General features: G+C 57.0%; 1 protein-coding gene across 2 annotated transcripts in view; it reads right to left on the reverse strand.

Moving 5' to 3' along the window:
* Window positions 1–4,535, reverse strand: part of BEGAIN (brain enriched guanylate kinase associated) — a 46,011-nt gene extending 41,476 nt beyond the window's left edge. For both annotated transcript variants that reach the window (XM_027521112.1, XM_027521106.1), the window contains exon 1: window positions 4,486–4,535. In XM_027521112.1, the coding sequence (XP_027376913.1) occupies window positions 4,486–4,527 (42 nt within the window). In that variant the 5' untranslated portion in view covers window positions 4,528–4,535. The remainder of the gene's footprint in view (window positions 1–4,485) is intronic.
* Window positions 4,536–15,564: the final 11,029 nt, after the last annotated feature.

Below are 15,564 nucleotides of genomic sequence, written 5' to 3' on the forward strand. Positions count from 1 at the left end.
ACCACCCGTTCATCCATGTATCGTCATTTGTGTCTTGTATCCATGCATCCATCCGTCCACCACGGATGCAGCCACCCATCAACATGTGTCCATTTCTGCAGTGATCTGCCCTTCCACGCCTGTATCCATGCATCACTAATATATCCTCAAACACTTATCCATGCGCTCTTCCTGTATCCATCCACCCACTCCTCTGTTCTTACATCCATCATTTTATTGACATTATTCAAGTCCCCATCCATCCACCCCAGCATCCACGCATTGACTGAACCCATTAAGCATCCATCCACTTTCTCATGCCTGTATCTATCCATCCTCTGACGTGGACTCCTGTATCCATCCAGCCCTTTATCCATTCGTCCGTTGACATCTATCCATCCGTTTTAGAGCTTTCCATCCACACACGTATCAGTCTTGTCATATGAATGAGAAATCCATCCGTCTATCAATCCACTCTTATAGCCATCCACCGATATCTTCTATCCATTCAGTCCTATCTGTATCAATTCGTTCGTTCATCTACTCATCCATCCCTTTCTTAACACTTAGGTCCATCAGTCTCTCCTCTTGTGCATCTATCCCTCTAGCTTTCTAGCCATCCATCCACTGGTCTGCCCTGCCACATGCCTCCCACCATGTCCATTCGCCTACAATCCACCCACCGGCCTCTGCAGTCCACCCCACATTGCTTCTCCACCTGGATGCACTGGGATCCCAGCATGGACCACCAGAACCATGACTGGAGCTTTCGGTGTCTGTCTTCCCCAGGCAGGACCAGGTTTGGGCCATCCACATCCCTGACTCGGTTCAAGGCTGCTAGTTGAACAGATGACTACAGTCCCATGGCCTGGCTCAGAGCTAGGCACGAGCTGATGCCCCCCACCGCCCGCAAGAAGCCCCCAGGGGCTGCAGTGGGAGCCTCCAGATCCACGGCCTGTTGGGTTGGAGCCACTGCTCGGCCCCTTTCCTGGCTGGGGGGCTGTGAAAACCACCATCACCCTCCTAACACCGTCATGCTAGGCAAGGTCTGTGACTCCTGGCAGACTGTGAGATCTTGAAGGGTGAGGTTTGTGTCAGATTCACCTAAGTGGTCCCAGTGAACGGGGTGGAGTGGGGGACACAGGGAGAGTGTGCTAAGGGGGGTGGAGAAGTCATCCACTTACTCCTTCATTCTTGCAGTACTGAACCGGCAGAGACAGCTCTGGTCAGCTCTTTCTGCCCCTGGCTATCACCAAGGGCTTGTTCTCGGGCCATGGAAGCCACTCCTCTGACTGAGAGAGGCGTTGTGCCCCGGAAACTGAGCCCCAGAGAGGGCAGGGTCCTGCTCAAGATCACACAGCAGAGGAGGAACTAGAACCCAAGACTCCAGACTCCCATGTAGGCCTCGCCCCCTAGCAGGCTAGTGACCTGCTCTGGGGCAGGAGGGGGAGCCAGGAGGGGGACGCCAGGAGCAATTCTCGGCCAACCCAGCAAGCCTGGGGTCACCCCTGGATTTGTCCCCAGAGATCTCTACCTGCATGAGGGGAAGGTCCTCGCCCAGCACACACACACACGTGACCTCCACACTTCGGCTGGACCGAGCCTCCTCTGAGGCAGGAAGTAGACAGACCCCACCCAACAGGGTAAGGTGACTGGAGATTCATCCCCTGGAGACCAAAACTCTAAAATATCAATAGCAGGACAACTGAGAGAGGAAGCTAGGCCTTGCCCAGACCACATATTTCTCATTCGCAAAGTCAGGAGACCTCCCCAACCACACATGCGTGGAAAGGCTCCTTGGAGGTCAAAAGGGGACTGATGCTAACTGACGCCAACCACCCATAGGCCTTTGCAGTGGAATCCATCTTGGCTGGGAGATGCGTGCGCACACACGGGAGGAGCCTGAGACACGCCATATATGGACCCTGCACCAGGCAAATCAGAATGACTGGTCAGAGGGAAACCGGAAGAAACGCCCCAGAAAAGTAAGTCCAACTGCCAGGAGGGTGCAACTCTGAGACTGTGTGAGTCTGCCCGTGTCTGTCCACACGTCCTGTACTTTTTTCCTCCTGATAAGCACTTTCCTTGTTTCACTACTCCCCATCTTTGCGGGAATTCTTTTCTTCTGTACAGCCGAAGGTCCAGGGCCTTGTCACTGACCACTGGTCTAGTGGTCATGATGCGCGGCTCTCACCGCCACAGTCTCTCGATCTCTGGCCGGGGGACTGAAGCCCTGCTTCCAGCTACTACAGACCCAGGACCACTCTCACCTCCAGGCCTTCACCTCTCATGTCCCCCCATCCTCCCCTGTTCAACTCCCACCTGGGCCCTGGGCTTCACAAGCCTCTGAGGACTTAAAAAATTGTGGACGTTCTCCAGGGGCTCCCCTGGTGGCTCAGACGGTAAAGAATCTGCTTGCCATGCAGGAGGCCCGGGTTTGATCTCTGGGTCGGGAAGATTCCCTAGTGAAGGAAATGGCAACCCACTCCAGTATTCTTGCCTGGAGAATCCCATGGACAGAGGAGGCCGGCGGGCTACAGTCCATGGGGTCCCAGAGAGTAGGACACGACAGCGATGGAGCACGCACGCATGCACGGACAGTCTTCAACCAAGCCCTCAGTCACCCATGGACTGCTCTCCTCCCCTCATTCATTCATTCTTAACATCCTTAAGTGCCTACGGGAGTGGGGGGCTACTTCAAAGCATTGCTGTGGAGACAAGGCATGAAAGTGCTTGTATCAGGGCTGGCACATAGTAGCTGCTCGATAAATGGCAGCTCTCTGGGGCCAGAGTCTGTGCCCAAGGGTCTCTGCGGGTGGACAGATCTTCTTCCACACTGCCCTGCCCCGCTTCCACTCTCTGACCCGGAAATGACCCACTCTCCACACCTGGCCCAGTGGGAGGCCAGACCCACAGCACTGAGGCTCCAGGCAGCCCCTGCCCTGCCCACCCAGCATCCCAGGTGCGAAAAGCTCCAGGTTCTGAGGATAAGAGGAACACGGAGCGCAGGAATCTATAAATATGAGACAATAGTCCTTCCGAAAGTGCAGGCAGCCTCCTCTCGCCCAGCACCGGCACTCAGCAACCGCATCTGCCACTGCGCCTGCTTCTCTGTGCCGCCCTGATTATAGTGAGAGTCGGGAAAATTAAGGGTTTTCGGGGACGCTGCCAGGGCCCAGGCTGCTGCCTCCCTGCCCTGTGCGTCACACATGCCAGGCGGAGCCGCCCCTTATCGGCCACTTGCCCTAGCCGGCAATGCCACCCGGACTGGGCGGACGGCACAGCAGGGTATGATGGACTTTCTTCCCCAGTCCTCGCCGGCCCTGGGGGTGGAAGGGACTCTGATGCAGGCAGTGGGCAGGGGAACTGGGGCCCAGTGAAGGGCAAGGACCTGTCCATGGCCTCTCAGAGATCTAGCGCGCTGGGACCTCCAAAGGAGCCAAGCCCACGGAGAGACCCTGTCCTGCTGGCCCGGAGCCCCGAGGTCTTGACCTCTGGTCAGTTTCCAGTCTGCAAACAGCCCAGGTCTGTGGCTGACCTTGGCCACCAGGGCTCAACCTCTGCAGGCACTGCGTACTCAGCCACCACCGGCCCACTCCTGGGTCCCTACTCTGCTCCCATCAAGCTGGTCCAGGAGACTCCAGGATGTTGCCCACGCTGTTTCTGCCCCAAAAGAACCACACTGGGGACGGGGTGGGGCCCAAACGAGGAAGGAAACACCTCGACACCAGGCAGGAAGCGGAAACGCTAGGGCAGCAATTCCCATCCAACAGTGCTGGGGTTCAGGGAGGGTGGACGCTTCAGTGGAGCGGCCCTGGGGCGCGCCTTCCCCTCCGGAGCCTCGGTTTCCTCCCTTCGAACTGTGGGGAATGGGAGCCCCTTGCCCTGCAGGCGCAGAGTGAGACCTAGAGGGTCCGGGGCCGGCGCAAGCCCACGCACTGCGATCGCTCAATGAACTAGCCCCTGGTCCAGCCTCCTTCTGGCTCCTCGACCTTTCCCGGGGTAGGTGGGGGGGCTCACTGAGCCTCGACTCGCGGCAGGAGGGGGGCCTGCCTGCACGCGGGCCACCCGCCCGGGACAGCGGCAGGTCCCAGATCCCCTAGGCCCCGCCCTGCTCCCCTCCCCCCGCCCTGCCCCAGCCTCCCTCCCACCGCAGGGATGCACGTGTTAGGGGGGCGAGGACCCCCGCAACTACGTCCCAGGTGCTCGCGCCGGCCTCGCGGGGGGCAGGGCGGCGCGCCTAGGCCGAGTCCTCGCCCCGCCCTGCGAGTGCCCCCCGCGGCGGGCGAAGCATTCATGGCCGGGGCCTCCAGCTCCCACCCCGCGCACCGGCACCGGAGGGGGCGCCACGGGCGGGGGAGCAGAGGCTGGACAGTCACCCCCTTCGCGGGAGGGGGCACGCGGGCCGCCGGCAGCGCCGCCGAGACCGCGCTGCCGCGTGGGTGGCGCCCGCCCCGCCTCCGTGCCCGCGCCCGCGCCCTGCCCTCCGGGCTCGCTGGTACTCACCGCCCGGCGGAGCCGGCCCGGCCGCCGGCCGCCCGTCCACATGGCCCCGGGGCAGCCTCGCGGCTCGCCTGCGCCGCCGCAGCCGCCGCCGCCGCCGCGCTCGGGTCCCGCTGCCGCCGCCGCCGCCGCCCCCGGCCCGCACCCTCCCCTCCGAGGCCGAGCGCGCCCGGAGCCGCGGCGCGGCCGGGGCTCCCCCAACCCCGCCTGGCTTCCCGCAGGGAGCGCCCGCCCCCCGCCCCCAGCCCGGCTCCCCGCCAGCCCCGGCCCCGCGCGCAGCCGCGGCTGATTTCGCGGCTCCCCCCGCAGCGCCCAGGCGGGGCGCACTGGCTGGGGGACGCTGGGGCAGGCCTGGGGGCGCGGGGCGCCACGTGCACTCGGGAGCCGGGGAGGGGATGGCGGCCGGCCGGGGAATGAATGAACCCGCGGGAGCATGAATGGTGGAGCGCGGTGAATGAAGGAGTGCGGTGCGAGCTGGGGGAACGAATGAATGAGGAAGGAATGCACTAGGGAACACTGAGGGAAAGAATAGACCGGGCCGCGTTCCCGCTCTGCTTGACCCAGCACACCTGTGCCAAGGTAGCCAGGTGATGGCAATCTTCCAGCAATCTGGAAGAGGAGGTGGCCTCTGAAGGGGTCAGTGTTATCCCAGGAACTTCCAGCTGGAGCACCCTTCTCCCTACCCCTCTCAGAGCCCCAGGCTGGCCCCGTCCTAGTCCTGAAGAAGGGTACAGAGTGAGCCATGGCCCTCCCCCTGAGGCACTGCTGCAAGGTCATCCACGTGGTCCAGGCCTGGCTGGGGCCTCTTCAAAACCAGACTCAGTTCTGAGGGCCTTACACAGGGCACCTGGACAAGTCTGCCAGCCAGGCCGGCCCTGCAGCAGCCAGCATTGGAACCCTGGGAAAAAGAAACACACAAGGGGGCTGGAAGGATCCTGGCTGGTGCAGAGAGAGGTCCCAAAGCACATGCACTTGCCTCCTGCCTTCCCCTGAGACCTATGGTTCACCGCGTTTATGTAAGTCCCAAGCACATGGCAGATTACAAGATGCTGCCTATGAATACTTTATATATATATATATCGACTTTTTAAAATCGTTGCAAAAGAACACAAAACTGACCATTTCAGCCGTTTTGAAGCGTACAGTTCCGTGGCATTAAGTGCTTTCACTTCGTTGTGCGGTCACCACCACCGTCCGTCTTGTATTTCACGTGTGTGAACTTTGCGGGTTCTATTCACTCATTTAATTGGGGGAGTAGGTGGCTACATTCAGGCACAGGACAGGGCTGTGAAGAGGCACTGATGGCAAGGGAAGTGAGAAAAACAGTGAAGAAGAGACAGCAAAAAGGAGCCAGCCACTGATTCGAGCCATTTAGCGCGGAGGCACAGTCCTCTCTCTCCCGCCCCTCAGGCTCTGGGGACCCTGTTGAGGAACAAATGGAGAGAAGGAGGTGCAGGGAGGTTCGGGGGCTGGGGTGGGCATCAGATGACAAGCCTCCCGCCCGGCACACAGGGCCTATGATGGGAACGAAGTGAGAAGTGCTGCTGAGGGCGTGGGCTCTTTAAATCCCCCCTGGAGGGCTGTTTTTGGCTCACCTGGGCCCTGGGTTTTCCAGGGTGAGCTGGGAGGCTCTGTGGCCTCTGCTCCTGCCCTTGAGGGTTCTGTCCCCATTCAGGCGCCGCAGAGGGAAGGGGGCAGCACACAGATGCAGTGGGGGCCGACCTCCCGCATGCCAGCCCTAAAGTCCCTGGCCTCCCCAGGTCCCGGGGTGACAGCAGTATGGTGGAAGGTGGGTGGAGGGTACACGTAGGGCTCTGCCCGCATTTCCTGCCCAGACACTGGTCCTGCTCAGATGGTGCCAGAACATTCTCCATCAGCCCCGGCTCTGCTGCTGCCAATGCTGCAGATGGCTGGGGGGGCGGGGGCGGGGCAGGGTAGGGGCGGGGCTGCCCAGGCTCAGGCCACTTGCACACTTGAGCTGGGGGCCTGCTTGGGAAGACCCCAGGAGAGCCCTTCGCCTACACTGCACACCTACTCCCCACCCAGTAAGCCCTCTCTTCTCCCCTCTCCCGCTCACTGATGATGGAAGGGGGGAGAAAGCCAGCATGCTGGGGTGGGGAGCAGTGGTGGTCTCAGTTGACCCCCATAATGGCCTTGTGACGGAGGTGGCGCTAGCCCTCTTTTGGCAGATGGGAAAACTGAGGCTCAGAGAGGCAAAGTCCCTCACCTAAGGCCACTCAGCAAATAGGGGCTCAGCTGGGATTTAGTACCCTGGTCTTTTTGGTCAGATGTTCACTCCTGTTTCAGGTCTCACTTTAGGACCCACCTCTCAGCATCTCTGCCGAGAAGGTCAAGATGGTGCAACCTTGAAGATGCTTACAAGGATGGGCTGGCCTGGAAAGGCTTCTGCAGCTGGCATAGCTACAGTCTGGAACATCAGTGACGTTCAGGCAGACTTCCTGGAGGAGGTGAGGTTTCAGCTGCAGATGGGAAGAAGAGATAAAAGTGGCAGGGCTGGGTCGGTCTCTTGTCCCCTGGCCTCCTGCCCTCATTTGGGTGTCTGTTGACCACCCTGACCACAGTCCTCACCCTCCACTTTCAATCCCGTGCCCTGACTTTATTTGCTTTTCGTGGCTCTTGCGACTCTCTGCTGTCACCTGGTTGCCTTGTTTCTTGATCTTCCCAGCTGGAGTGTGTGCTTTGAGATGAGGGCAGCGGGCTGGGGAGGGGAGTGAACAAAGGGATGGAGGGTGGACAGAGGAGGGCTTGGAGGAGGCGGCGTGGCACCTGGCTCCTGTTTGTGGTGGCTGAGCGGGCGGGGGAAGGCATCGGGGGAGGGGCACGGAGTGCGTGGGTCCTGCAGACACCCAGGTGTGGGGGTCCAGCCCCTCTCCGCCTTGGGCTTCAGAGTCGGCCGGTCAGTCTGAGTCCAGCCTTCTGTGTTTCCCGCCTTCCCCATCTCAGGCTAGGATGGAGAAGGTTCTAGGAATGTGGGCTCTGGACCTTCCGAGAGGTTTGTTTGCTCCAGGCCCCTACAGGTGTGCGATGTAGCCTCCTCCAGGCTGCCCTGCAGGATCCCTCGGAGCTTCCCTCTGCAGAGCTAGCACCCCTCCCCTCCCCACCCCTCCTCCACCCCTCCCCCATCCCCCCCAAGTCACCACTTCCCCATCCCATTGTCCCCACCATCCCTCACTTGTTTCTCCTGGGAGCACTTTCTTAAGAGTCATCAGCTTCTGCTTCTGGGGGTAACCCAAGACTTCTGGGCAACCAAAGGACAAAATGTTCCTCAATTCATTAAAAAAAAATAGGGGCGTCAACGCCATGTAGTAAAGACTCCAGGTGGGACCCTGGCACCCCCTCCTCCGTGGTCCTGGCTCACTGGACTCATGGGCCCACAGGTCAGGCCCCAGCCCCTGGGCCAGGACGCCCTCTGGCTCTGCCCCTCGCTCCTGGCTGCGTCCTGTCCTGGGTTGTCTCTGGGAGGTGGCAGTGGTCTGTCCACCACTCGGCCCTGCACCAGGCTCTTCTGCCACGCGGGGCTGGGCGCCATGACGTGGGCTCAGAAACTATGAGCGGGGAAAACCATTTTTACCAAATCCTTATCAAAACAAAACTGGGCACATACTTCTCACGCCTAAATAGACAAGTCAGGTCAGGCGGAGAAAAGAAATGAGAGACGCCTCGCTGGAAGAAGGGGCTTCAAGGCAGCAGAAGATCGGGGTCATTTCTTACCGCCTTGGGACAGCTCTGGCTAGACAGCACTTGGCTCCCCCTCCTTCTGGACCATCTGTAGCGCCTGGGGAAGGGCAGTGCCCAGTTTCCTGCCCCAGGCTGCCCTGCAGGAGGCCAGGGAGCCTGTCTCTGGGCCCTCCATCCTCAGGCCTGGGCGTGGTGAGGATCACAGGGGAGGGGATGGCGCCGAGGTGGCCTTGTTGGGATGAAATGGCCACTCTGCGTGCAGCTCTGCCGAGGACAGACTCACCTGCCAACAGGGGCAGATGTGGTCAGGCCGCATCTGGAGACCCAGGCTTCTCTAGCAGCCCACCTGCCTGGTCCTGGGCCCAGCCTGGGTTCCTGGGGTGGGTTGTTCCTGCGCTTCTGCCACGCCCCCCGGCCTGGACTGAAATCCCCTGTCAATGTCCACAGCCTCCTGTTTCTGGGCCTTTGCACCTGATATCTTCTCACCCCGGGATGTCTTGCCATGGCATGTCCCGCTGGAAAACTCCCCCTCTCAGCTCCTGAGGTTGCCTCCTCTCAGAAGGAGGTGTGGCCCCCCCCAGAGGTGCACGTGGTTTCCAAAGAGCATCAGCCTGGGGCTCACTGAGCAGGTCGTCTTCAGAGGGTCCTGCAGGGGCCTGGGCGCTGGGGCGAGGAAGTGGAGGCTGAGGAGGTGGAGACAGACCAAGAAGCCGAAACTGAGGTCAGGGACGGCCGCCGGCCAGGCTGCCTGGAGGCTGAGCGCCAGCTCCCGGTGTGCGCGTCTGGCACTGTGCTGAATGGCATGGCTGATGGGCAGGGCAGGGCAGTGCCGAGCTGGTGTGCTGGCCCAAAAGCGTGGACGCCGAAGATGCCTGGAGCAGGCATCTGTGGGGGTGCCCACGCCTACCCTTCCCAACCCAGAAGCTCCCGTCTCCTTCCACAGAGTCCCCACAGCTTCCCCACTGTCCCCTATCTCTGAATCTTGCCTGACATCTATTCTGGGCCCCGGGCAGGGTCCCCAGTACCTTTCTCACCCTGTCCCTCTATTGTTCAAGAACCTTCAATGCCTCCCTAGTGCCCAGCATGTCCCATCTGCCACTCAAGGCCTTCTGTGGGCTTCCCTGAGTCTCCAGTTCAGTTCAGTTCAGTCGCTCAGTCGTGTCTGACTCTGCCACCGCATGGACTGCAGCATGCCAGGCCTTCCTATTCATCACCAACTCCTGGAGCCTACTCAAACTCATGTGCATTGAGTCGGTGATGCCATCCAACCATCTCATCCTCTGTCATCCCCTTCTCCTCCCACCTTCAGTCTTTCCCAACATCAGGGTCTTTTCCAGTGAGTCAGTTCTTTGCATCAGGTGGCCAAAGTATTGGAGCTTCAGCTTCAACATCAGTCCTTCCAGTGAACACTCAGGGCTGATCTCCTTTAGGATGGACTGGTTAGATCTTCTTGCAGTCCAAGGGACTCTCAAGAGTCTTCTCCAACACCACAGTTCAAAAGCATGTATTCTTCAGTGCTCAGCTTTCTTTATAGTCCAACTCTCACATCCATACATGACCACTGGAAAAACCATAGCCTTGACTAGATGGACCTTTGTTGGCAAAGTAATGTCTCTGCTTTCTAATATGCAGTCTAGGTTGGTCATAACTTTCCTTCCAAGGAGTCTCCAGTGGGACTTACACTCTTGACCGATGCAGCAGGCTCTTCTGCTCCTTCCTGTCCCTTCTGGACGGCCCCCTGCCTCCTTCTACCCCCATGCCCACTCAGCTTCTTCTCCTCTGGTCCCAGCTCAGAACAGGAGAAAAGCAAAAGTGAAAAGTGAAAGTGTTAGTCACTCAGTCGTCTCTGACTCATTGTGACACCGTGGGCTGTAGACCACCAGGCTCCTCTGTCCGTGGAGTTCTCCAGGCAGGAATACTGGAGTGGGTTGCCATTCGCTTCTCCAGGGGATCTTCCCACCCCAGGGATTGAACCCAGGTCTCTTGCACTGAGGGCGGATTCTTTACCATCTGAGCTACCACTCCAATAAACAAAGGTTCTTCTGCTTCTGACCCCTGGGATGGTGAGGGTGGGGCCACGGCTTTGGGCAGGGTCTGCGTGCGGCCAGCTCAGTCCACATCTCCACCTTCTGGCACCTAGGACACAGCGTTTCACTATTTCATTCTTCAATGGCTCTAAACCCTCTTCTTTAACCAGATGGTGCCCCTTCGTGAGTCTCCTCTTGTCCCTTCTCTGTGGCTTCCACCCAGAACAATGCCAAGGTATGTGTGACTTCTAAATCTCCTGCTTAGACCTCTCACCTGGGTACCAGGAGATTGTGGATCTGGTCCTGTCTGCCTGGGATTAACTGGGAGACAATCTCTTCTCTGAGATTTCCTCGCCTAGAAGGTGGGAACCATGCCATGAGTCCAGGGACAGAGGCGTTTGCAGCCTCAGCCCTGGGGTCAAAGGCCTGGAACACCCTAACCGTGGGCACACCCCTCTGTGCCAGGTGCAGAGCCCCACAGACAGCGAGGAGGGCGCACAGGCCGGGGCTGCTGGAACGTGCGCGGGCTGCCCTTGGTGAAAGTGGGAGGCAGAGGCGGACGCCAATTTTCCCCACTCCACTGGGCAGGAAAATTATTTCTTCTGATTCCTCTGTGTTCCAGCCGGTTCTGTGCCTGCAAGAGATCCAGAGGCTGGTTGGACCAGGGGCTGCTGTGAACCTCAAAGTCAGACAGCGGCAGGGACCCCGGCTCCGGCTGAGACTGGAGGTGGAGGGAGGCAGCCCGCCCACAGCGGCCGGAGCCCTTCTGGGCCCTTGAGCATCTCCAGCTTGCTTTCTTGAGCCTCTCCAGTCTTTCTCTGGGCTCTGCCCCTCTGCCCCCCACCTCCCCTCTGGGCGGTGGATTTTCTCGGGGCTGTGGACATCACAGAGGAGGGCCCCAAAGGAAAGCGAGGTGGGGCGGCCGCATGTGTCTGCCGCAAGTGATCGCTGAGACCCCAGCAGACCTGCAAGGAAGGGAGGCTCAGCCCAGCTTAGAGGGGAAACTGAGCCTCAGAGGGTCGGGCCGGCATGCTCAGGGGACATGAGGGGTGGGCACGTTCTAGCAGGGCCCCTTAGCCCCCCTAGCATGTCCCCAGATGGGACCAGCCAAGCAGAGGGAGGTGAAGCAATGGAGCCCGCCACTGTTTCGAAGGGGCCAGATGCCATTCATGTCTAGGTGCTCAGACTTCTGGAGGACACCACCGAAGCCTCCCATCTGAGGGGGCAAGGCAGGGGCCCAGGGGCCACAGCTAAGGTCCAGGAGCCCAGCGTGCTCCTCCCTGGCCAGAGCAGCCAGTGACTGGGCAGACTGGCACAGGGCTGAGCAGGCTTTCGGGCAAACCAGGATCAGTTGGTCCCCCCCAGGCAGATGAAGAACTTTGGATGGTTCAAGTCCAAACTTAGACTGGGAGGTAGTGGGGGCTTCGGGGCTAGAGGGGATTTAGTGGAGGGGAGGGCGAGGTTGACTGAGGAAGCAGTGCTGGCGAGGAGGGAGGTCGGGTCTGCCTGTTTCAAGGTCCTGCCAGGAGCTGAGCACACTCCTGAGGGGTTTGGGGGTTCCCCTGGGGGAGCTGCGCTTCCGGGACCCAGTCTCAGATCCCTCTCTTCCTCAGGTCAGCCTCCCCCTGAGACACGAGGTCCGGCTTTCAGACCACCTGGATATCCACCCCATCATTGCTAGTGTCTCTCTGGCCAAAATGAGCACCCCCCCACCCAACTTAGGGCAGAGGGGGTGCAGGCTCTGGAGTCAGCCAGGGCTTTGTTCACATCTCAGCCTGGCCTTGTCCTTACCCTGGGAGAGGCCATTTGTGGCTCCAGCTTTTGTTTCTGCATCTGGAAGGGGGTTCCCTTCTCTGCAAAGATGCTGCGAAGATGGAAGATTTGGAGCAAGGTCTGTGGAGGCCCTGGGACGGGCCCTGGGACGCCCAGGGGGCTCCGGGGGAGCTTAGCTTCCCCAGGAGATTAGATCCGGGAGAAAGAAGCTTGGACAAATGGAAGACTGCTGAGCAAGATGGATTGCTGAGCAAGATGGCAGGGGCTGGATGGCAGTGCCCAGCCCCCAGTCAGCCCCCAGGACCCTGTCCATAGTCCCCAGGAAGTGTTCATTCTGAGACTGGACTTGCGGCCCATGCCTCCCACCCCCGTGACTCCCTCCCTCCACCCCCGAACAGAACTTTGTCCAGGGGTTGGCGGTCCAGGCCCAGTTGAAGGATAGCATATTCCAGCCATCCTCGAGCTGGAATGGTCAGGTGAGTTGTGTGGGGAATTGAGTGGAAGAAGTTGTTAAAAGGGATTTTGTTGTTGTTGTTTTCTTATAGCTTCACTGAGGTACAATTGACTTGCAATAATCTGCTCCCATTTAAACCGCACAGTTTGGTAAGTTTCGACGTGTATGTCAGGAAGCCATCACCACAATCAAGATAGTGAACGTTTCCATCAGCTGCAAGCATTTCCTCTTGCCTCTTTGTAAGCCATCCATCACTTCACCCCTGTCCTCACGCAACCCCTGATCTGCTCTGTACCGTTACAGATTAGCTTGCCCTTTCTGGAGTCTTATATAAGTAGAATCCTACAGTACGTATTCTCTTTCTTTCCCTTTTTTTTTTGGCTGGGGGAATTCTGGCTCCTTCCACTTAGCATAATGATTCTGAGATTCATCCATGCTGTTGGGTATATCAATAGTTCCTTTCTTTTTATTGTTGATTTGTCTTCCACCGTTCGAATATGCTGTCGTTTGTTTATCCATTTCCCAATTAATGGACATTTGGGTTTTTCCACTTTTTGGCTATGAAAGCAAAGCTGCTAGGAATATTTGGGTCCAAGTTTGTGTGCGGACATATTGCTTTAATTTCTCTTGGGCAAATACCTCGGAGTGGAATGACTTGATCATATGGTAGGTGTATCTCTAATTTGTTAAGAAGCTGCCAAACTGTTTTCAAAGTGGCTGCACGATTTTAAATCCCCAGCAGCTGAATGTGAAAGATCCAGCTGCTCCACATTCCTATTAGCGTTGGGTAAGGCCAGTCTTTTACATTTAAGGCATTCATAATGGGTGTGTGCTGGTACCTCACTGTGCTTTTAAAAAAAATTTTTTTTTTATTGGAGTATCATTGCTTTACAATGTTATGTTGGTTTCTGCTGTACAGCAGAGGGAATCAGCTATCAGTTCAGTTCAGTTGTTCAGTCATGTCCGAGTCTTTGCAACCCCATGGACTGCAGCATGCCAGGCCTCCCTGACAATCACCAACTCCCAGAGCTTGCTCACACTCATGGCCATCGAGTCGGTGATGCCATCCAACCATCTCATCTTGTCATCCCCTTCTCCTCTTGCCTTCAGTCTTTCCCAGCATCAGGGTCTTTTCCATTGAATCAGCTCTTCGCATCAGGTGGCCAAAGTATTGGAGCTTCAGCTTCAACATCAGTCCTTCCAATGAATATTCAGGATTGATTTCCTTTGGGATGACTGGTGTGATCTCCTTGCAGTCCAAAGAACTCTCAAGAGTCTTCTCCAACACCACAGTTTAAAAGCATCAATTCTTTGGTGCTCTTTTTTTATGGTCCAACTCTTACATCCTACATGACTACTGGGAAAGCCATAGATTTGACTAGATGGACCTTTGTCAGCAAAGTAATGTCTCTGCTTTCTAATATGCCATCTAGGTTGGTCATCGCTTTTCTTCCAAGGATATCCCCTCTCTTTTGGATTTCCTTCCTTCGGCCGCTGGGGATGTAAAATCGTGCAGCCACTTTGAAAACAGGTTACTACAGAGCACTAGGTAGAGTTCCCTGTGCTACACAGTAGGTGCGCATCAGTTATCAGTTTCATACCTTGCGGTGCGCGTGTGTCAGGATCAGCCTTCCAGTTCATCCCCCACTCATTCACCCTCGGTGCCTGTGTGTTCGTTCTCTACGTCTGTGTCTGTATTTCTGCTTTGCAAATAGGTTCATCTGTACCATTTTTCTCGGAGAAGGCAATGGCACCCCACTCCAGCACTCTTGCCTGGAAAATCCCATGGACGGAGGAGCCTGGTGGGCTGCAGTCCATGGGGTCGCTAAGAGTTGGACACAACTGAGCGACTTCACTTTCACTTTTCACTTTCATGCATTGGAGAAGGCAATGGCACCCCACTCCAGTGTTGTTGCCTGGAGAATCCCAGAGACGGGGGAGCCTGGTGGGCTGCCGTCTCTGGGGTCGCACAGAGTCAGACACGACTGAGGCGACTCAGCAGCAGCAGCAGCAGTACCATTTTTCTAGGATCCACATTATGCATTAATATACAATGTTTGTTTTCCTCTGACTTATTTCACTCTGTGTGCCATTCTGTAGGTCTCTGCAAAGGGCACAGTTTTGTTCCTTTTGTGGCTAAGTGATATTCCACTGCACATGTGCTCCACCTTTTTCTGTTAATACAGTCCTCTGTCGGCGAACATTTAGCTTGCTTCCACGTCCTGGCTGTTTTACATAGTGCTGCAATACACACTGAGGTGTATGTATCTTTTGAAATTATGGCTTTATCTGGGTATATAGGGGCTTCCCAGATGGTGCCAGTGGTAAAGAACCTGTCTGCCAATGAAAGAGACATAAGAGATGTGGGTTCCATCCCTGGGTCAGGAAGATCCACTGGAGGAGGGCATGGCAACCCACTCCAGTGTTCTTGCTTGGAGAATTCCGATGGACAGAGGGGCCTGGAGGGCCCCAGCCCATAGGATTGCAAAGAGCTGGACATGACTGAAGTGACTTAGCACACATGCACGGTGGTTCTAGTTTTAATTTTTCAAGGAACCTCCATGCTGTTCAGTTTACATTCGCACCAATGGTGCAAGATGATGCCCTCTTCTCCACACCCTCTCCAACATCTATCGTTTATAGATTTCTTGCTGATTTTTTTGTGAGGTGATAACCTCACTGTAGTTTTAATATACATTTCTCTAAAAGACGAAACTTTAACAAGCCTCTTATCCTCATCCATCAGAGGGCAGACAGAAGAAACAACTATAATCCCACAACCCCCAGCACAAAAACCGCAGTCTCAGAAAGCTAACCAAAATGATCACATGGATGACAGCTTTGTGTAACTCAAGGAAGCAATGAGCCATGATGTGCAGGACCACCCACGATGGACAGGTCATGGTGGAAAGTTCTGACGGAATGTGGTCCACTGGAGAAGGGAATGGCAAACCACTTCAGTATTCTTGTCTTGAGAACCTCATGAACAGTATGAAAAGGTAAAAAGATATGATACTGGAAGATGTGTTCCCCCCAGGGTGGTAGCTGTCCAATATGCTACCAGGGAAGAGCAAGGAAATAGCTCCAGAAAGAAGAGCCTGGGCCAAAGTGGAAACAGTGCCCAGTTGT

The sequence above is a fragment of the Bos indicus x Bos taurus genome, chromosome 21 (genome assembly GCF_003369695.1).
Source record: "Bos indicus x Bos taurus breed Angus x Brahman F1 hybrid chromosome 21, Bos_hybrid_MaternalHap_v2.0, whole genome shotgun sequence".
NCBI classification, from domain to species: Eukaryota; Metazoa; Chordata; class Mammalia; order Artiodactyla; family Bovidae; genus Bos; species Bos indicus x Bos taurus.